This window comes from Agaricus bisporus, assembly GCF_000300575.1.
Source record: "Agaricus bisporus var. bisporus H97 unplaced genomic scaffold AGABI2scaffold_1, whole genome shotgun sequence".
NCBI lineage: Eukaryota > Fungi > Basidiomycota > Agaricomycetes > Agaricales > Agaricaceae > Agaricus > Agaricus bisporus.
Genome location: NW_006267344.1, coordinates 1,231,280 through 1,251,928, shown reverse-complemented (window position 1 = coordinate 1,251,928; position 20,649 = coordinate 1,231,280). Strand labels below are relative to the sequence as shown.

Below are 20,649 nucleotides of genomic sequence, written 5' to 3'. Positions count from 1 at the left end.
GATCCAGGCATCATTAGCGGGTACGATTACTGTTACCGATGACTCGGATGTCGTGCAAGACATGCAACTAGTGGTGGTGAAATCCGTAGCTGCAGAGGTGACGACGAATACGAATACTGAGTTCGATGATGGTGGTAGGGGTCCAGCCGCGCAAAGTTTCACGTTTAACAGTGGCTGCTATCTCGATCCGTTATGACTGAGTGTAACACTGGAAAGATGCGCGGTAGAATACTAACCTGTTCTTGGAAGGGAACCGTAATGGCGTCCCCACCGTCCACCGCAAGCCATTAAGGAATCTTGCATGGCAAAGATCGCATGCTGTGGGGATGCGTTCACCTCTCTCCGTCTGCCAGCCATTCTGCCAACTCTATTATCTCTTTGCCTCTGCTAACCTTTCCACTAACATCAATGATTCTGAAGTGCCTACACGTATGGCCCATTCAAATGCCAACACGTTTAGGCTCTGCGTAAAAAATTCAGCGCGGTCAGGGATGTCGCCTTAAGAGTAGATAGATGGGTCATTGTTTATATCTGGCCATGCTAACGTTCGGACACGCAGCCATAAGATGTCGTTTGTATGTGATTTAGTCGTGTGTTATAGCTTGAGCGCGTAGCTTCGAAGCATTTCGTCTCATCGACTAATACCATACAACCTACGATAATTATTTAGCTAGGCCGACGATACATTCTAGATGATGAGACTTACTAAAAGCCAGAAGAAAACCAACCTTGAAAGTCAGAAATGAGCGGATTATGATTAAAACAAACCCCAATTCCGTCGTTGACAGTGGACAGAAACTTTATTGACCGGGGATGCTGGTGAATGATGTTCCTGAATTAAGCACTCAATATTTCATAACTCCGGAATTTCTGAATTCTTTGAAATTTGATATTCCGAAATTCCTACGCACAAGCCCGTTAGCCGTTTTTCCTAGTCTCAAATGAACATGAATTTTCACCGTTCACAGCACTAGGAACACCGCCCACACCATAGCACCGTTAAAACAACTCATCCGTAAATTTCCCAACCCAACCACATTCCAACTCTATACGGCTTTATAATCCCGAACATTCTGGATTGCGGGGAGATATGAATTCCCGGCAGTAAGAGTGGCCTAAGACAAGCAGTCAATTGACAGTCCAAATCGCTTACCTGAGGAAAGGCGGTGGATGGGAAAAGACGGACTGGCTGGCGAAAGCTTCGTTAATCTCGTGAAAACCTTCGACTTTCGCGATGCCAACCAGATGGAGGATTTCTGGATCAGCGCCCATGACAAGGCGCGTGGATTCATATGAGCTCCTCACAGCCCCAGCCTCAGGCCTGAGTTCACCAATTCTACGTGCTGGAAATTGTTGAAATGTTTGATGGTCGGATTTGTGGATTTGGTATTTCCGTAATTCCAGGTTTTGCTGATGTTCCTGGGTTAAGCTTTCAGTATTTCAGTATTCCCGGAATTCCTAATTCTTGACATTCAGAATCCCGGAATTTCTGGATTCTTTGAAGCTCGAAATTCCGGATTTCCTACGTACAAGCCAATTAACCGTTTATCCAGTCCCAAATGAACGTGATGTGATATCTTACCAATCGCAGCACATAGTAGTACCGCGAAACAATCCAGCCGTAATTTCCCGACCTGACCACATTCCGGCTCTATTTAACTTTGTAATCCTGAACATTCGGGATTGCTGGAACATGGGGATTTTCAGCAGCAAGAGCGGCCTAAGAGAAGCAGTAAGTTCAGAGAGTACTCGAAGTCTAGTCATCTATTGATCAGACAACACGGTCCCTCGATTGAGCGGAGAAACGAAGACCAGAGGGAATAGGCCTTGGATTCTGAGGAAAGATAAGCTCGCATGCCAATGAAGCTCCTGACAAAACTCACTCGTTCAAGAGCTGTAAATCAGACGCAGCATATGCAAGGCTACTGGAATATGTTTCAGTGTGATAGTACTTTTCTAGTGATAAATGAGTAAGGTTTTGATCAGCGCTTATACTTACTGGCAGCTCTACGACATGGGACAAGTTGTGTAAGGAAAACCTCCACTGGAATTGAAACGGAACTCTTCAATGTCGGCTAGAAGAAATAGGATATGTTTGGATACAGGACTTGTAGATAAGCTCAACATCATACCAAAGGGTCCAGGTGACATCAAAAAGACGTGTTGCTCAGATTGAGAAGCTATTTGGTACTTGTGTAGGGTAAAATGACTATCCAAGGTGGAAAATTTATAGCGCAAAGAACATACTGGAAGAATTCTGGTTGAATTCTGATTTTGATAGGAGCAAGTTCGTTTACCGATAAATTGGACGCGCCAGATAAAAGACTCCTAGAGTCAATTGAGCATTCCTGAATTCTTGGATTTCGAGTTAATAAGCGCGCACATTATAACTCTACATATATAAACGCACCAAACTTTTAAAAGGAGACCCTTGGAAATTCCTGCGACCATCGAATCAGTCCGAAATAGTCCAATCCTTAACGCGGATGGGCTCCGTACAAGGCACCAGATAAGATACTCACAAATCACCCCCTTCCACCTTCATAATCACCGTTTGGTGAGTGCAACCAGCTAGTACTCCCAAGAAAACGAAGGCAGAGGCCTATTCTTCTGAGATGGAAACCATGGAGCATAGCGACTCAAGTCTGCTATGTGATGACTCGTCATAACCCCCGGAGATGACACATGTCTGCCTCCGCAGTGCATAGGGACTGGTGTCTACTATGCAAGATGCTTGATATGAGGGACGCAGGAGAAGCCTACTCGGCAGAGGCCTGTTCTTCCGAGACGGAAACCATGGAGCATAGCGACTCAAGTCTGCTATACGATCACTCGCCATAATCCACGGAGATGACACAAGTCTGCCTCCGCAGTGCATAGGGACTGGTGTCTACTATGCAAAATGCTTTATATGAGAGACGCAGGAGAAGCCTAGGGACCATGGTCGCGGTGCTTTGTCAACGGAGTCAATTAGTTGAGCAGCAATCAAACTCTGGTAACGTGACCAATCACACGCTTACTAAGTATCTACGGTTAAGGGTTAAGGGTTAAGAGAGCATCAATCAGGCATATATATTTTGATGGATTATAGATGTAGGCTAGGGAGTCTCGAGGAGTTGAATACTCAGTAGGTATGGAAGGGTATAGAACAATATAAATGTGACGTTGAGGCCAATTTGAAGATAACAAATGCTTTTCCAATTTTCCTACATATCAAGGTCGACCAGGTCAGCGGCCAACGGCCTGTCAGAGCGGCAAGTCAGGCCGCTATATTGCTTGACCGTCCTGAATGATACAGAGCTCGTTAGCAAACAGATGCCAGCATGAGAGCCAATCTTACTTCATTAGCTCTGGATTGAAAGCGAGAGAAACCTCTGGCTGGGCATCAATGTGGCTCCTCTCCAAATCATTCAGATTATTATACCACTGGTCATCGTAGAAATTACGCGGTAGCTGCTTGACGGCCCTGGAAGTTTCATCCACTCGGGGGGGATTGATCTGCGTCCTAATGGTTGGCCAATTCCCTTGCTTCGGGATCCCACCCTCGAAGCGACGAACCATATGTAAAGCGTCAAATACCCTAAACCATTTTCGGACACGTTTGCTGCGCCATACTGGCTCTATGATCACATGAGCAGTCTCGCCGGAGGGCAAAGCTATTTCTTCATCCCCACTGCAGGCATCCGGTGACAAACGCTTCCAGAGCTCTGCGTACTTCGCCAATTCCGGCGACAGATCTTCATAGTAATAGCATGCGTTTGCGCGTCGCTGTCGTCGCTAGTACAAGTTAGTAGCAGTTATCAGTCAACAAGTGAGTCCACAGACATTATATCTTCGACCATTGGCGTTCGTAGCCTTCCTCTTGAGTTCTCGAGCTATGATATTCGGCGACGGAGTACGTTCTTGAGCATAAATACGTTTCAAAGTCTTGAAAGTCACCCAGAAGGAGTCTTCTACAGCCCGTTTGGCCTCAAAGTCATCACCTTCTGTATCCGCCCAGTGTTCCATGAAGATATCCGCTGCGCGCCTATTCCAAGGAGATTTGAGGTTCGAAACGAAATCCAAGCGAAACTGATCCAGTGATGGACCGTCACGAAATCTTCCAGTTCTGGCGAATGTTTCACATTCATCTCGACTTGCTGAGACAAGTTTCGTTGTGCCCTTTCGATAACCAAGAAGAGACCTTAAGGCATCACGTACGCGTTTCTGAGGAAAGCACATAAGAACTGTTGTAAATTATCAAAGACCACATACCTTGAAAAGACTGTACTCTTGTGCACAGTTCTTGGGGTTATGGTTCGGATATTTTCCATTTCCATGGTAATTCGGTAAGTCTCTTTCATCATCGGCATCTCCATCATCATATATAGGATCAACAGACGGGACTTCCACCCCTCCTCCGGATGGAAAATTGACACCTTGAGAATGAAGCCAATCCTTATGAATAAATCAGCATTTTTGAACAGTAAAACGACTTGGGAACCAACGTGATGAAAGTCACCAAGAGTGACAGGATTATGCCATCCCAAATTACCGGAATCTGCGGCATTCTGGTTGGAGTTGCCAGGAATGGCAGGGTTCTGGCCCGACAAAATGCCGAGTCTGACACCTGAGGCCAGCCAATCGTACAGCCGGGGGAGGTTGATGTCGTTAACCGCCGTTGGATAAGCTTGACGCTCTGGAACACTTGGAGTACCAGGCGTGACATGACCGTGAGGATGGTTCGAATGATTTGAGGTATCTACGACGTTTAAGTGGCTTGTGTTAAGTCGAGGTGCCTGATGAAGGGGGAGCATAGGTAGGTTAGAACCTTGAGACGGCCAGAGCTTATTGTGTTCAGATAAAGCAGAGGCGCCGGCTTGAGATTTCAACGCTTCTGGTATGAGAGACCGTAAGCGTCACTGTTGAGTCGATACGTTATAGAACCTACCTCCTTCCGATTGATGCTCAGACCCAGTATTCATCCCTGCCAAGGGTCAACGATTGCCTCGCCAATATATGGTAAGTGCAGACATACGGGAATTAGTCAACGCCGCAGGTCCAATAGGTCCATTAGGAAGTCGGGGCTCGCCTGGAGTTGGATTGGTTCCTTTGGGCGTGGACTTGGTTAGGCAGATGTGTCTCTAGGTGATGGCTGATGACATACCATTACCGTCTACGTAGGTTATGGTCAGATTGTGGCGGCCCACACGGGCTCGCTTATTAGGTGTAGTATCCACGAGCGACTGTAGAACACTTTGTTCTTCAGCCGCGCTGTCAGAGAAAGTGCTCGCACTCTGTTCTTCGGTCTCGTTGCCGGAGAGGGATGATAGCCTTCTTTTGGTACTCACTCTCCGTTCTTCAGCCTGGGAGCGTCTTCTTTTGGTGCTCGCACTCTGTTCTTCGGTCTCGTTGTCGGAGAGGGATGATCGCCTTCTTTTGGAACTCGCACTCCGTTCTTCAGGCTCGCTGTTGGAGGGGGGTGATCGTCTTCTTTCAGAAGTTCCTGATCGGGGCGGAGGATGGTTCAGATTTGTTGGCGTGCAGTGGCTAAAGATGTGGTGGCTAAAGGTCTTTTAGTGTCTACTTGAAACTATTCACGTAGGATACGTACCTTGGTGGCTGCCTGCTCTGTGAATCGCCAGGATTCACATCTATACTCATCTTTTGATTCTTTCCCTGAGGCGAAGCCCAAAGCGGCAAGATACTTGGGGGAAGAGATTGGAACCTGGACGGACATAGATTGCGAATGGTTCACACCTTACATTCCCTACCATGGGCTTGAGTTCCTCAACTTCCATGGGCGGGTTGCTCTCTTCCATTGGTGGCCGAACCTCCTCAACTTCCATCTGAGGAATAGGTTCAACTTCGAACAAGGGCATTGCTTCGTCCATAAGATGGCCCAGCTCTACCAAAGGCATGTCTTCATCCACAGCGTCGAAATCATCTCTAGTAATAGAGAATTTCCCGGTGCTAAACGCTGATGTCAGCTAGCTAAAACCCAAGAGTTTGAATGGTGTACCTGTGGATTACAGGAGCATCGCTCATTATTGAATCCGTATCTAACAACAGATCGAAAGAATCATTACTGCGAACCTCGGAATGACGGGATTGTCTGGGAATTCAAATTAATAAACGGGCTGTTTATGCGCTGCAACTGCACCTTAGGGCGACTTCGCTCCCAGTCTGGCTGATAGTCGTGCCTCTGTGGGCTTGGTGATGGGCTGAGGATTTGGTTTTGGATTTTCCTTTTCCAGTGGGGCTTTGTCCGCGAAGGAACGCATATAAAGTTGATCGTTCCCTCCTATGAACTTCCGCCGCCACGAGATATGGATCACTGTCCAATTGCAAGGGACGAGGCGCATGACTGCCTTTTGAGGACATTCAAGGAATCTTTGGGAAGTTATTAGTGGACCGTCAAAAGTCATTACAATATGAACCTTACCTTGATACGGTGCTAAAAGAGCGTGGATAACGAAAGAGCAGAGTTATCTTACCTTACCTGAAGGCAAAAGTAACGGGAGTAAAAGAGCGATGAAGTGAAAGAGTAGTGAAGGGATAACTAGATAACGAAAATTCGAGGTCAGGTTATTTATAGGGTTGACTGATCAAAATTTTATTACCTTAGCTTACTAGCCTGCGTCGACCAAGCATCCTGGTGAAATTCCTTACATTCCTGGGTTTCCTTTTGAGAAAACACTTGCTTTCCCAAATGCATTAATGTGCGTTATATTTGGAACGTGCTCCTGTGTTTATGGTCACTATGCATGCATGGTCCTAGATTCGTCACTCGTGATCAAGGTCCGTAATCTCTAGCCAAAGGAGGGAAAGGAGTAGAGGGATTGCAACGAGGGTGAATATCCTCCAATAGCGGAAAATTCCCACCATAAAATCCAAAATTCCCCTTTCAGCTCGCACCACTTCCCTTGAATCACGAGGGGGGTCTAATGACCCTGACTGGTCGTCATTTCCAACTGATATAATGGTTTAACATTCACACTCACTGCAAGCCCATTCATGAAAAAGTAGAGTTTCTCCGTCTGACCCGCCTTCTGCCGCGAATGCCGCTTCAGTTAACTCTTCTGCCGATATGGTCAGCCAGGTCCTATTCGTGAGATAAGGAAACAACCTTCTAAAGTTCTTTGGCTTAGCTGTGAAATGGAGTTTCTAACGAGAGTAGAAATCTCTGATTGAAGCCCCTTGAGTTCCTTTTCAAACTCCCAATGTTTCGCGATGCATTCATCTTGCATCCGCATAGACGTCCAGGTCGAAGTTCCATTAACTTGGTTGAAACTGTCACAAAGACTTTCGTAGAGTGATTGAAAGCAGTGATTGCTGGAATCAATGAGCTCTCTGAGACCTTGGATAGACATCTCAGTCTTCGAGATTTCGGATTTCATAGATAAAACATCGATGTTGAGTTGATCAAGGCCGGACTCCGCCCCACGAGCTTTGTCAAACAGTAGTGCCGAATGCTTGTCGAGTGCGTTCGTAACCTCACCACATTTATTCGTCCAATCCTCAAACCGTTGGACATGTTGGGAAACGAGGCATTGCAGACCATGCATCTCAAGCGCCTGCTTATCCTAGATGGAACGTTGAACAAAATGAGGACACAGATAGGAAGGGAACGTACTAGATCTTGTTTACGATGCCTAAGAGCGGCTTGCATGCACTTTTGCTCAAAGAAAGTGTTGTCCTTGAGCTTCTCGAGTTCTGTTTCGACTTGGTTTAAGTCGCGTAACACCGACTTGGCATCTTGTTTTTGTTGCCTCTCGAGGTTATCTAGACGGGAAAAAATCACCGAGATATCACGTTCCATGTTCTAGTACAGTTGTGAGATGGTTGTGTGGTCCTCTGGATAAGACTTACCTCTCTCCCAACGTCCTGTAACCCAGCTCTAGGCTCCAAAACCCTTCGAAGTTCAGTGATTTCGTGTGCGAGTACTGGTTCCAGGTTACCGAAACCAGGTCGTGAATAAGCAGATTCCAACATTTCAATCCGCTTTCTCAACGGACAGAGGGCTTCGTCAACAACCTAACACTTTCAGGCGTCATCGCAGGTAGAAATATAGCAGCTCACCTGGCAAATATCAGCCGAGCTAGTTGATTGTGCACCAAATTTGTGGTAATCTATGTCCGGGAGGCTTTCCTTCCATGATTCTGACTTATTCGAATGGGTTTGGTCTGCACATGTCGTACATTAGTGCCCCTTGAATTTAAATGATACTCACCTGAAGGCTCCTCTTCACCCGACATGTCACAATCGTATGACACTTCCTCTGACATGGTCGTCCGCGTTGAAGAAGGGTACAACGACGATTGGAGGAACGTATCGGTGCCTTTGTGTCTCAATCTCATATAGTAACCCCGAGAATCGCAAACGGGATCTACAGATCTGCGTCACTCTTAAGTATCCTTCAACGCTCAGCGGGGTAACATATGATATATTATGCAATATTATGCATACCCCCGAGAATCAAAAACGGGATCTATAGATCTGCGCCTCGCGTAGGTGTCCTTCAACACCCAGCGGATTTGCTTGCCACCGTATTTGAGCTGATACCTTTCATTTCCCATGGTACGCTCGTAGCCTTCATCAGCAGCGACCCATCGCACCTCCTGACTGCCTTCATTGACCCACATCTGGCGTCGAAACCCCGACTCATGTACAAAGATCGTATACTTGTCCAGTTTGAGTTTGGAGGGCACTTTGGGAGGAGCTTCAATCATGGTACGGCCAGTCTGCAGATACCAGCGGCATCGATCCTTTCCATAGGTCTTTGACCAGCGGGGCCAGGAATATGGCATCTGTTAACAAACGTCATTCATTGTTGTATGAGAACAGATAGTAACGCACATTGTTCCTTGCTGCAACTTCGACATCGTCCTCGTCTGCACCACTCTCCTCATCTGAGCTTGTGAGGGGATCGAGACTCGAAAGACTGGGGTCTGGAGAGGTCCAGGGTTGGTCTTGTCGTGTATCTTCACCGGTCTCTTCGAAGGATCCCCTGCTGGATAGAATTTGTTGACTATATCTGAAAACGTTCTGCATCATGTTAGACTCATCTCCGACTATTGAGGGAACACACGCACTTTGCCTCCCGAAGTGGGTGAAGGATGCGGTAAGATTGTCACTCTCTTTGAGGATCGTGGTGATTTGATGAACGCCAATTCGCCGTCGCGCACAAAAGGAACTCCAATCTCCAAAGTCATTGTCAAAACGCAGAGATTGAGACAAGGGGACGGGGGAAAGGCTTTAATGAACGATAGTTTGCAGGCCCCCCTGACAATTCGGATTGGAATTTTCTTAGTCACATGGCCTGGATCAAGTGAGAGGGACCAAGCAAGAAACGATCGACTGGCTTCAATCAAATTCAAAATAATAAAAATAAAATAAAAAAACAGGGTATGACCTATCTGAAGGTCACAATAACAAATGGCGTGGGTCCGCGCCTAGACAACCGGCGATTGCGTGCTCCCTGTATTGTTGTGAGCTCCTAAGTAACGTCAATTGGGGTCATAGGGTCATTACCAGGAGTGCAGCGCGATATAAGATGTAGCGACTGGTTGCCGTCATAGCTATAATGCCAAATTATTTTTCACGAGAAGCAGAGCTTCCTGGATTACAGGTTAATTCACAGTTTCGTATATCAAATGGAAAAACTGACCTGAGCATAGGAGTCCAAGGACTATCACTACCACCAAGGTTACCTCTTCTCCGCTAAGGAGAAAGCCGTGATAGGTGTTGAAATCCATTGCCGCTCATACCAAGGGAGGTGTTCCCCTTCACTGGGAGGCATCCTCGCATCTGAGAACCGCAACCTCAAGGTCCACAGTATGCCTGCTAAAGTTCGGTTCCCGATTATGGACGACAGATTCATCCTTGCTTTTCGGCTGTCTAACCACCTCACCATCAACGAAAGTGTCTCCGGCAACCGAGACTGGAGGGGTGATGTTCTGGTCATGCGACGAGCAGTCCACTCCAACGGGGGCCGTGATATAGTGAACATACGAGCTGGGCATGCAGAAAAGGCCGTAATCATTCACCTTGTCAGGCAGTAAGCAACGTCACTTGACGAATGATCCATACACTCACGTTTGATCAGCTTTATGACAACCATGTGCCTTCCTTGCTCTGAATTCGAAGTAGAATACCTCCATAGTTGATCCACTCCATCTTTATCCACACATTCTTTATCCACAGCCTTCTTTGATTTTCGAAACATATCCCTAATCACATTCCTTTATATTCTTACTGGTTTCGCGTGGCGGTTTTCCCTTGAAACCTATTGAAGATGAATGCATTTAACATTCACAAATATAAATGTTGCTGCCTTCACATAACTTACCATGAGAAAGACGGAAAGATTCAAGTATCCAAGATGAATTCTGAATATGGTTTTGGATGCGCTTATCGATGATATAGGTTAAACGTTACTACCAGAACCAGTTAGTGAACCCCGACGTAGTATACACAGGTCGAAGATGACCCCCAATTACTAAGCACCTCCATGACGACTGTTTGTGTCGTGGCACCAGTCGGCAAGGTGAGAGGAAAATACTGGCGTGTGGGTAATAGTGTAGGATTGAATGTACCATTGAACAAGGCGATGAAACGATCCGTGGCATGCGCGTTTGGAGGAAGAGATGCTGCATGAAGGAAGTGCGAAACGGGCCGGGAAAGCTCCTGCGACAGTTTGTCAGAGGGCAGCAACGCCCACAAAACAACGGATCTGGGGGATTTGCCAACGGAAGTCGCGAGAGCCGAATCTGGACGGGGGTAGTCGAGGCTGAAAGCTGATATCGGAGTAGTTTGTGAAAGAGATATACCCAAATGACCACGGGAACCAGTGAATTCCCAACAGTCACCGGCACCAAAACCCTCACTGAGAACCGAATTAGGTGATTTCATTCCGGAAGAGCGGGGGGAGCGTGTGAGGCGTTTGCGGATAGCTGCCCTCCACCCTCGAATGCGAGGGGGGGTGGTCAATTGAAGGACAACCTGGGCGCCATTGGCAGCGCTGGCATAATTGGTCGACGGGATGATGGTCCCATACGAGATGTTACGTTCCAGGTATGAAAGTCGACTCTCAATCATGGGAATGCGGTATTTCAACTCGTTTAATTGCGGACCAATGGAAAGGTGAAAGAGATAGGAGCAGATAGGCGGGGTTGAAGAAGACGGCCGATGGAATGAATACAGGCCGCAGGCAGAAACCATGCAGTCGCGCAAGATAATAACCAGGGCAAGGCAAATAGCCAATGAAACAAGTCCATTCCGGAAAAACTGCATAATGGAATTAATGACGATCATACGGAGAACACTTGAAAGCCATACGCTCTGCTGAGACGGAGATGTCGGGTCTCCATCATGTATCTTAGTTCTAGGGATGAAGGTACTCCTCGAGACAGGGTCTTCGCGGTTGAGATTACGACGGCGAAGCATGGCTGAGGAAGCAATGCAGGAATGTGGGCCGCTTTCATATATATATATATATATACCCATAGTAAGGCAACAACAGACTTACAATATAAACGTTCCATTTTGGTCTCCACCTGACTGATAGCACGTGGTGAACGCCAACAGTCACAAAAAAGGGGCTCAAAACATACCGGAAATCGATCTTGCGCGTGTCGCGAGAGTCGGTAGGTGGATTTGGGTGAACTCTGAAGATCCATGTCACTCAGAGACACATTGCTCACAGGACACTACGGTCTCACGATTGAGCAGAAACACGAGGGGGCCCGAAAACGCGATGGTGATCAATCTTGCGCGTGTCGCGAGAGTCGATAGTCGATAGGCGGATTTGAGTGAACTCCGAAGACCCATGTCATTCAGAGATACATGCTCACAGGACGCTACGGTCTCACGATTGAGCAGAAACACGAGGCCCAGAGGTCTATCGTGGGGGGCCCGAAAACGCGATGGTGATCAATCTTGCGCGTATCGCGAGAGTCGATAGTCGATAGTCGATAGGCGGATTTGAGTGAACTCTGAAGACCCATGTCATTCAGAGATACATGCTCACAGGACACTACGGTCTCACGATTGAGCAGAAACACGAGGACCAGAGGTCTGTCGTGGGAGGGCCGAAAACGCGACGGTAATCGTTCTTGCGCACGTCACGAGAGTCAGTAGGCTGGGTGATTTGCTGATGAATGAGAAGACAGAAAACGATCAGGGAAACATCAGGATAACAGCAGTACGATTGTAACTTGCCTTGGACGAAAGATAGACGCACGTATGCATCGTCTTACTGGGACCGCGGGGAGCAGTCGTAGGCCAGACTGATGCACGAGTTGGAAGTAGCTATAGCAGGAGCCCGCTATAGCGTAGGAAAGATAGAGAAAGGAAGCGAGTACAAAGCTGCATCACAACGCGACTGGTCACGTGAGTTGTTGCCTCTCACTTGCATGTATCAAATCGATCAACGAGATATATATTCGATAGAACATATCACCAGCAGACATGTCGTCGTTGGTGGCGGTTCGCTGCTGTTCCATGCATTGCACATCAGATTTGCAATCGATGTTGCAAAGGGAGACATTGATCCCCACCAGCATCCCCAGGTCTCTTTCCCCCCTCGGAACCTATTGGCCTTCTCCGTGTGTTTCGCTCAGGGGTTAAAAGGAATCAATATAATAAGCCTTTCTCAGTCCTTTTCAATGTCTGCCTCGGAAAGGATCCTGATCATTCACCTAGCCTGCAATACCTGTCATGTTGGAGTACCGACCTGCAAGACGTCTTGACCTCGTCGACGAGGCCTGCCGCGTCCGTTGTGTCATGTTCTCACCCGACGGCAATTTTTTAGCGGCCGGAATAGATGACGAAGTTGTTGTATGGTCAACGACATCGTGGTCTATTCAATTCGTACAACAGTCTCCCTCTCGCGTTCTATCGTTGGCCTGGGAGGGTCTTGACCAGTTATATTTCGGCTCCGAGAACGGCGTCCTGACCACAGTGATAGTTTCGGAGAAAGTGAGTAGCGATTTGAATATAATGAACAAAAGAGGTTTAATCTGGTTAAGGAATTTGTGACAACGTGCTTCTGTGCTTCACAAAAGCCTATTGAATACATCGCAGTTCACCGACAAACAGGCTACATGGCTCTCGGTGGCGAAGACGAGGTGACAATATGGAAATCAAATTCCTCTTCGTATTGGGGAGCACCAGGCAAGTGAAGAATCTCTGTAGTCCTCTACGTTGTGCCATTACCTTGTTATCAGATTATTCTCAGCGACTTTGGAATTTCTACTCGCTTCTTAAGAGCCCTAAACATGAAGCGGATTTTGCCCCGGTTCGTGTGACAAGTATCGCGTGGTGTAGCTCCAGTTTTGGTTTCCTTGTTGTATCCTATCTGAATCAGGGAATAATGTAGGATTTCACCAGATCGGGGTTTACGTGCTGACTGCTCTATAGTACATGGAAGATAATGTCAGAATTGTGCCAAGATGTTCACCACTTATCAATGCCAGTGTAAGTCCGTCCTTTAACGTTTCCATTTCATTAACATTTGTCATTTGGACTAGTTCCCAAGGGCAATTATCAACTGACGGGCACTCTTTTGCCCTCAGGTCAGAGAAGGGCATTCGGATCTACTCAGTCGATAATGGAAGAAACACGAGCTGCCTGGAAAACGAATTTTCGATTCCCAAAAACCTACCTGTGATGTGGCTCCATGGCGGCAGCTTCGTGCTATGTGCCTTGGAAGGTCGTGCAGCTTTATGGCACATTGCTGAACAATGTTATACCATGATCGACGTTGAGAATGGCAAGTTCAAGAATGCTTCGATCACGCACCTTGCGGTATAACAATTCATTGACTAATCTGACCCTAACTAACAAATTTCAAAGTACAGAAAGCGGGAAGTTGACGATAGAAGTCAACGCCTAGTCGCTATGGTATCTGAATTTAATTCCATTGGTGTGTGGGCGGCTGAAGGCAAGTCTATTACTTAGTTTTAATTCTGAGACTCATGTAATAGTGTTGCGTTCCAGGTCCGGCTCTTCGCGACGCCAGCTTTTCTGTGTCTCCATATCTATTGATTGTGATCTTGAGCGGATTGACTTTGGCATTTGGCGTCACTTGTTACCGACTAGAGTTATTGATATTCGATTGAGTAGGCCGGCAAATCAGTCATTAATTCAATGGGTCTCAAGTGGACCTGATATTTACTCCTGATATTTACTATTATTTATACTCGGATTTATTTACGCGCGACTGATTTATTAAATTGAACACAAACCATCAACAACGCGTTCGGCCTTCGCGCATCGCCATATAAATCTGCCATCGCTGAAGCACGAAGTGATCCAAACTGATCCCAACCACTCGCGGCCACTCAAAGAAGACTTTAGTCTCTTTAGTTCCTAGAAGCAGACGATTCGTCCCTTCTTACAAGTGATCAACAGACATTAGTCCTTGATCCTCTGAAGACCGACCGACCAATGGCCATGGCTACGACAAAGTATGGACGCCCGAAAGATTTGATGGGAGGCACAGTTTTTCGACCTTATAAACGGCCCAATGATAGTGCGTGTTAACCTGTGTATCATTTTCGAACCTTTTCAAGCCCTTTGGACAGGCCAGTTACGTGCCACGGATGCGAAACTCATTGGCGAACTGGACAGCACATATATATCAGCAACAGGACAAACCCCATCGCCATTGGCCGAACGCTTGGTCATTACTACGCCCAACGCGGACTATCTTCCTCTGGTTGACTTAGGAAATCAAGTAATTGCTATGTGTGAGGATGGTCGATGGGGTGCCAGCGATTGGTGTCAATGGCCGCAATGGTATTTCGACGCGAACGATCATCTGCCCTACATTCTTCGAAAGCCAGATCCGGATTCACTCGCCGAACACCCCATGAACTTCGCATGGTGGACCTTTACCGAGCAGCATTTTCTTCCTGAAGAAGGCCGGGATGATGGAAAGACCGGTCGATTGGCCTCAAAATTCGCTCAAAAATTGTACGATATTCGGCAAAAGCTCATGCAAGAAGTAAACAACTGCGTATGTTCTACAGGGGAGGACTTCCAACGACTCCAATCTCTTGCCGCCCAAATGCGTTTCACCACAAGCGCTTTGTGTTTTACGCCGCACAAATATCTCGACGTCATCATTCTCGTTGCTGCTGCCCAGAGGTACTGTCTAGAAACCCGCGCAATGCTCGACAAAATTCAGAAATGGGATGTCTTCAAGTCTTCCGCTGTCGAAGAGGTCCCTCTTGTGGATGGTACCATCATCGGTACCGTGACCGATAGAACAACGGTCGCCTTCGAGATGCAAGAAAAGGGTGTCCCTGTCTGGCTTGTCCGCCCCCCTCAGCTGATACCTGATGACATCAACGTCGTTGGGCAGTATGAAGTTGAAAAGCCCGGTAGGCATATTGTCACGAAGCGGTGGCCTGGTGGCCCCATCTTCTACCAAGGGCCCCTTACTCACAAAATGTACAATGCTATTCAAAAATGGAAACCAGGCCAAGTAAATCTCACAACTATTGCGACAACTCAAGCCCTTGACAGTCCACCACAATCACCTGGGCCATCGCGCCTTACCAACGTCGGCAGAAAACACGGTGGAAAGCCCTGTGAGTGAATGCATGACAACGTTAATCGTAGTCTCTTTTCAACTTTTCTCCTGCAGACCTAAGACCACCAGGTCACGAAAAATCAGTCACAAAGAGGACAACTGTCAATGAAAAGCGCTTCAGGCCTCTGTTATCCCCATATTCATCTTCCACCATTGATCCTTGGGCGCATGCCCTCCTCCGTGTTAAGATCGACACATCGCGATTATCAAATCATCCTGGAGCTGCCCTCTTTAAAGGTTTCGCATTTCCCGACAGCCACATTTTTCTTGATGATAACAACGACAAGGCGGTTGGTCTGGTTATTGCTTGGTTAACTATTCGTGCATCTTGGATGGCCACTCTAAATGAAGTAAACCCGCGAGACTTGCCTCTGCCCAACCCTCAACAATGGCGCTCCTTCCTTCACGATATTTCCCTAGATCTAGAACTCGTACAGCCTGATACCCGGAATAAGATGCCTAAAGAGTTACCACCCGACCATAAACCCGCTCGTTCAAGTCGCCGCAACGCTAAATCGAAAGCCGTTGCTGAGAAGATCTTCAATGTCAGCATTCCGGGAAAACAAGCCTTACATTTCGTGAAATGGAATAATCATACAGTATGGACGCGGGACCGCATTGATCTCGCACCCCTTGATCGCCGGTTAGTGATATGGGACATTCAAGAGCACAACTTTCGTTTGGAGCTATTCACCCTGGACAAATGCCTATTGAGTGAGTCATGGGCTATGACAGAGGGCGCTTCCCTCCGCGAAAGAAAACTCCATACTGTATTCTGCCAAGAAACTATCCTCATGATGGATCTTCCTGAAAACACTGCCAACCTTGCGTCACCTCATTGGAAGGATCGCCGCGTTTTTGTGGAGGCATTCCACTCTGTCCTCTTGGATTGGCCCGGTGCCATTGGTCTAAATTTGGCTTCGGAGAAGAGCGTGGATAACGAGAATCTTTGGTTGGAGGTCGAGCGTGTAGCATTTCGTTTCTATTGTCAGTCCTTTTTCGATCATTTTGGCCGCGCACCCTCTGTACCTCATTCATTCCCCGCGACTTGATTTCATTGGACAAACCTTCGTATTGTAATTGCAACAGTGTATTCTCAGGTACGCCTGGATACATTATATTTTTGATATTTTGATATTTCTTTTTTGCCGCCTTTGATCCAAATGGGGTTTAGGCCTGTTTATTCATCCGCAATTATATATTAATTGATATATATTAATTGATTGTTCATGATTCGCTTTCTTTGGTATGGACGAAACCATTGAGCCCATCCCCAACTTTCCTCAAACGCTCGATGTTGAACAAGTCAACCATTCAGAGCTGTCGGACAACTCAGATAATGATTCTAGTGAAAGCAAGTTCTCTGAGCCTGCTTCCGATGGAGAGGATGACGAGGAGCTGTCCTCAGACGTTTCGGAAGTTGACTACAATGATTTGGAACCTTGGTCAATACTTCGTGACCTCGAGGCGCTAAAAGAGGTGTGTACTTTAAACTTTGACGCAATACTAACTCATTCCATCTCCAGTTAGACTTAGCATCTAGGATCTCTCTTGATTCCACGACTGACGCCACCCATGAATTATTGAAGACCTTGAATGACATGCAGGCAGGCCTCCTTTCTCTCTCTCATTTTCAACGGAGAACTCAATAAGTTGTTGTACTAGGATTTTCGCCAGCAACAGATCGAGCTTGTGGAATCTAGTGTATGCAAACTATTTGATGAAGAGGCTGGGGATTATTTCATTTCCCACTTTTTTGCGGACATCCTACATTCTAAGGGGGTGCGTGTTTACACTGGATCAATTGCAGCCGACCACGTATTACCCTCCCCCAGCTCGATTCACAGCTCGAACAGCGTCTCGGCGATTGCATAAGCTTAACTTGTCGATTTCTGTCTTTCATCGAGCAGATACAGGTGAGAGTGGTTTCTGAGCAGGCTTTACAACTCAGGAAACTAAGCCTCTGTGAATCAGGCTATACGCAATCAACGACGCCAGCTCATTCAGAATATAGAAGACTCGGTGCCTATACCCTAAACCCTAACTTGAGATGCCTCTCAGTATTTAGAATAGTCAATGTATATACATACATATGTACTAGCAATTGAATCGAAATTTCATACACTTCATGACTTGTCACGTTTTCATGAGGCACGGTGACGTGTTTCATGGTGCAGCTGACAAATACTTCCTGAGATTACCATCGATCCGGTCCTGGCGTTCTCATCCATCCCCTGTCATGTTTTCCATGTTCAGAATGTGGCCACCACTTGTTTTCCCGACAATCGTAGCGTACCGCAGACTTTTCAGTCCCGTGTACATGGAGATAGACTTTTGTCGTCTTCGCCTCCGAGGAGAAAGACCTGTGGTCTTCTACCAGTTCTCGTGGTTCCTTGCGACTTTTGTCGAAGATGCCTCCGAGGAGAAAGACCTGCGGTCTTCTCCCAATTCCCTGGTTCGGACGTGGTCCATTTGCAAATACGGAGATGAGACTTTTGTCTACTCCAAAAAAGACCTGTGACCTTTTCCGATACCGGGTCATTGTTCAACATTGCTCCTGTATTGGAGTCATTTAATTTCAATTTGTCACCGTCAGCTGTACGTAGCACCCTTGTCGTCTTGCATTTTGCTGATCAACTGATATGTTTGTCACATTGGTCGCTGTTTCGAGGGTCGAAATTACAAAGACGATTTCAGTTACGGCTTTAGTGACCGTTAGCGCGGACAAGATTCAAGATTTTGTTCTTTCAATGCTGGTGAGAGATATTCTGGTGAATGGTCGCCTGAATCTGATATCTATATAGGTGTCTACTCCTTTTTTTTTTTTTGCCTTCACCGCTGTCCAATGACAGAACATAGCATTCAGCACCAAACTCCCTCGCAGCAGCTAGACGCTATTGAAAGCTCGCTGTCCACACATTCTATCAGTCGACTTTATCAGATTCTGCAAAAACATGAACTTCGTTTTATCGCTCCGCCCTCTGCGTCTACCGCCTCCGAGGCCCTTCCGTCGCCCCGTGTGTTGCAGCTTGATCCTTACTTCCATAAGAACCGGACCGCCATCGACTATGAAGAAATGCTTGGTCGTCACTACCGAAGTATCGCAACTCTCTCCAATGTGCCTAACAAAGATGTTCGGTTGCGCATCGAAACGTGTGCTGCTCGAATTCAAGCAGAGACTCAATTTTTTCTCAATTGGAAGAGGCAAGAGTGGAAACGTCAACTGCTCATGGCAAGCGAAGTCTTGACTGCTGATCCTGGTGAGTGCTTAGAAGTGCATCGCAGATACTTGACTCAAGTTTTAATTCTCCTTTCAGGCATTTACATGGATTCTCCATTTAAATCACTCCCTTCGACAGTTGCCCTTACACACTTGACTGTGGTCTCCACACACTACCTATCCGGCCTCTCGTATAAAGATTCAGATTATATTCTTTCGGCGCTCACGCTGCAAAGCCAGATATCCTCTCCCAAGCGTCTTCCCCCCATTCCTGTTTCTGCTCGCACAATCATAGAGCAATTGAACCTGTCACCCAAAACCGTCGTCTTTGCTTGCTGCCCTAACTGTTTCTCCCTTTATGAGATGGATACGCCCTACCCCCAGCATTGTACGAATCGCTCCGCCCCTGACCAGTCTGTCTGTGGAGCAGAGGTTTACGCTGATGACAGGGCCAGGCCTCATCGTGAGTATGTCATGCAAGACTTCCATGACTGGCTGGCACGCTTTTATGCTCGCGCCGACATCGAAAATCATCTTGATCGGAATGTGCTTTCTCGCGCACCTGATGCAATGCATGATATATGGGATGGTAAGGCTTTCAGAGAGTTTCGGGGTCATGACGGGGAATTTTTTCTTGAATGCCCGGAGAGTGAAAGTCGCTTACTCTTCAGCATCAACATGGATGGCTTTAATCCATTATCGAACAAACAGGGAGGGAAGCAAATATCTTGCAGTGCAATCTATATGGTTTGTCTCAATCTTCCACCTCGCCTTCGCCATCGACCGGAAAATGTCTTTCTGGTCGGCGTCATACCCGGACCTCACGAACCTTCGGTGACACAAATCAATTATATCTTGCGTCCATTGGTTGACGTACTTGGCAAATTATGGGATGTAGGCCTTTTTCTCAAACGCACTCATCGGTATCCTTTCGGTCGTAGGAGTAGGGTCGGTGTCGTGCCTCTCGTTGCGGACCTTCCAGCCTGTAGAAAGGCAGCCGGATTTGGCAGCGCCACTTGCAAACATTTTTGTTCCTGCTGCAACATCACGTTAGAAGACAAGGACAACGTCGATATACATCTATTCAGCCCTCAGGACTGGTCATCTCATCTTGACTTTGCTCAACAATGGCAAGACGCACAAACCCTGAAGGAACAGGAAACCATTTTCGACCAATCAGGCGTCCGCTGGTCGGAATTGCTTCGTTTGCCCTACTGGGATCCAACTTCATACGCTACCATAGATTCAATGCATTGTTTTTACCTCGGTATCTTGCACCATCACGTCTTGAAAGTCTGGGGGATGCAAGAAAAGGCAGCTGATGGACCTGGTGTCACGTACAATGCCGTAGTCAACAAGCCTTCAAATGTCGAACTTGATCGTGGTCGTCATCACCTTCAGCTCGAAGAGTGGAAACCTTTGGTTGCTCTTCCGAAGGCCACTCTCGTTTATCTCTGTTTCGAGAAGGGTCTTCGATTTGCTGGCCGATCAAAAAATATTCTTGTCGGGCGCCTTCGAGAAGTAAGTCCGAGCCTGTCTCTTATTTCCTGTAAGGTCTAACTTTCGCAGTGGCGAGCTCAGAAGAAAGGGACAACTTCAACTGATGCTGACCCGGTTTCTCATCTACCCTCGATCACTTCAAGCATCTTTGATTCAACGCCCTATCTTCCCAAGTTCCCTCAAACTTCAACCAATCTTATTTCGCACAGGACGACGGAACAAATCGTGTCTACCCAACAACAAACCCTCACTCACGGCCTCAGGGAGTCTGGTAGCGCTTATCGCACTTCCCCTCTCCCAATAAACGTCAGTCCTCCCCTTACAAATGTATCTGAACCATCATCAATCC

At 47.1% G+C, this 20,649-nt stretch overlaps 8 protein-coding genes across 8 annotated transcripts; 5 read left to right on the top strand and 3 right to left on the bottom strand.

The window, feature by feature from the left end:
* Window positions 1-1,009: 1,009 nt before the first annotated feature.
* On the bottom strand, window positions 1,010-6,363 carry AGABI2DRAFT_113963 (hypothetical protein; the record flags this gene model as incomplete). The annotated part of the gene is made up of 17 exons (XM_006454146.1): window positions 1,010-1,115; window positions 1,154-1,419; window positions 1,661-1,720; window positions 1,778-1,826; window positions 1,884-1,925; window positions 3,211-3,285; window positions 3,341-3,777; window positions 3,826-4,206; window positions 4,255-4,437; window positions 4,488-4,876; window positions 4,931-4,966; window positions 5,018-5,089; window positions 5,147-5,544; window positions 5,594-5,686; window positions 5,740-5,952; window positions 6,002-6,094; window positions 6,143-6,363. The coding sequence occupies 17 exons, from the start codon at window positions 6,361-6,363 to the stop codon at window positions 1,010-1,012; spliced, it is 3,114 nt and encodes a 1,037-aa protein (XP_006454209.1).
* Window positions 6,364-6,765: 402 nt separating this feature from the next.
* On the bottom strand, window positions 6,766-9,194 carry AGABI2DRAFT_113962 (hypothetical protein; the record flags this gene model as incomplete). Its single annotated transcript, XM_006454145.1, has 10 exons — window positions 6,766-6,932; window positions 6,984-7,061; window positions 7,109-7,565; window positions 7,616-7,804; window positions 7,852-8,016; window positions 8,062-8,165; window positions 8,213-8,376; window positions 8,449-8,789; window positions 8,839-9,027; window positions 9,075-9,194. 10 exons carry the CDS (start codon window positions 9,192-9,194, stop codon window positions 6,766-6,768), a joined length of 1,974 nt encoding a protein of 657 aa, XP_006454208.1.
* Window positions 9,195-9,565: 371 nt separating this feature from the next.
* On the top strand, window positions 9,566-10,043 carry AGABI2DRAFT_113961 (hypothetical protein; the record flags this gene model as incomplete). The annotated part of the gene is made up of 2 exons (XM_006454144.1): window positions 9,566-9,610; window positions 9,660-10,043. 2 exons carry the CDS (start codon window positions 9,566-9,568, stop codon window positions 10,041-10,043), a joined length of 429 nt encoding a protein of 142 aa, XP_006454207.1.
* A 388-nt stretch (window positions 10,044-10,431) lies between these two features.
* On the bottom strand, window positions 10,432-11,427 carry AGABI2DRAFT_113960 (hypothetical protein; the record flags this gene model as incomplete). Its single annotated transcript, XM_006454143.1, has 1 exon — window positions 10,432-11,427. The coding sequence occupies one exon, from the start codon at window positions 11,425-11,427 to the stop codon at window positions 10,432-10,434; it is 996 nt and encodes a 331-aa protein (XP_006454206.1).
* Window positions 11,428-12,272: 845 nt separating this feature from the next.
* On the top strand, window positions 12,273-14,102 carry AGABI2DRAFT_140268 (hypothetical protein; the record flags this gene model as incomplete). The annotated part of the gene is made up of 9 exons (XM_006454142.1): window positions 12,273-12,372; window positions 12,433-12,587; window positions 12,685-12,960; window positions 13,047-13,109; window positions 13,209-13,279; window positions 13,402-13,458; window positions 13,557-13,788; window positions 13,837-13,906; window positions 13,981-14,102. The coding sequence occupies 9 exons, from the start codon at window positions 12,273-12,275 to the stop codon at window positions 14,100-14,102; spliced, it is 1,146 nt and encodes a 381-aa protein (XP_006454205.1).
* Window positions 14,103-14,650: 548 nt separating this feature from the next.
* AGABI2DRAFT_52329 (hypothetical protein) lies at window positions 14,651-15,340 on the top strand (the record flags this gene model as incomplete). The annotated part of the gene is made up of 1 exon (XM_006454141.1): window positions 14,651-15,340. A coding segment is annotated over one exon (690 nt), but the record flags the coding sequence as incomplete, so codon positions are not given.
* A 332-nt stretch (window positions 15,341-15,672) lies between these two features.
* On the top strand, window positions 15,673-16,632 carry AGABI2DRAFT_60941 (hypothetical protein; the record flags this gene model as incomplete). Its single annotated transcript, XM_006454140.1, has 1 exon — window positions 15,673-16,632. A coding segment is annotated over one exon (960 nt), but the record flags the coding sequence as incomplete, so codon positions are not given.
* A 196-nt stretch (window positions 16,633-16,828) lies between these two features.
* On the top strand, window positions 16,829-17,232 carry AGABI2DRAFT_113958 (hypothetical protein; the record flags this gene model as incomplete). The annotated part of the gene is made up of 2 exons (XM_006454139.1): window positions 16,829-17,059; window positions 17,107-17,232. 2 exons carry the CDS (start codon window positions 16,829-16,831, stop codon window positions 17,230-17,232), a joined length of 357 nt encoding a protein of 118 aa, XP_006454202.1.
* Window positions 17,233-20,649: the final 3,417 nt, after the last annotated feature.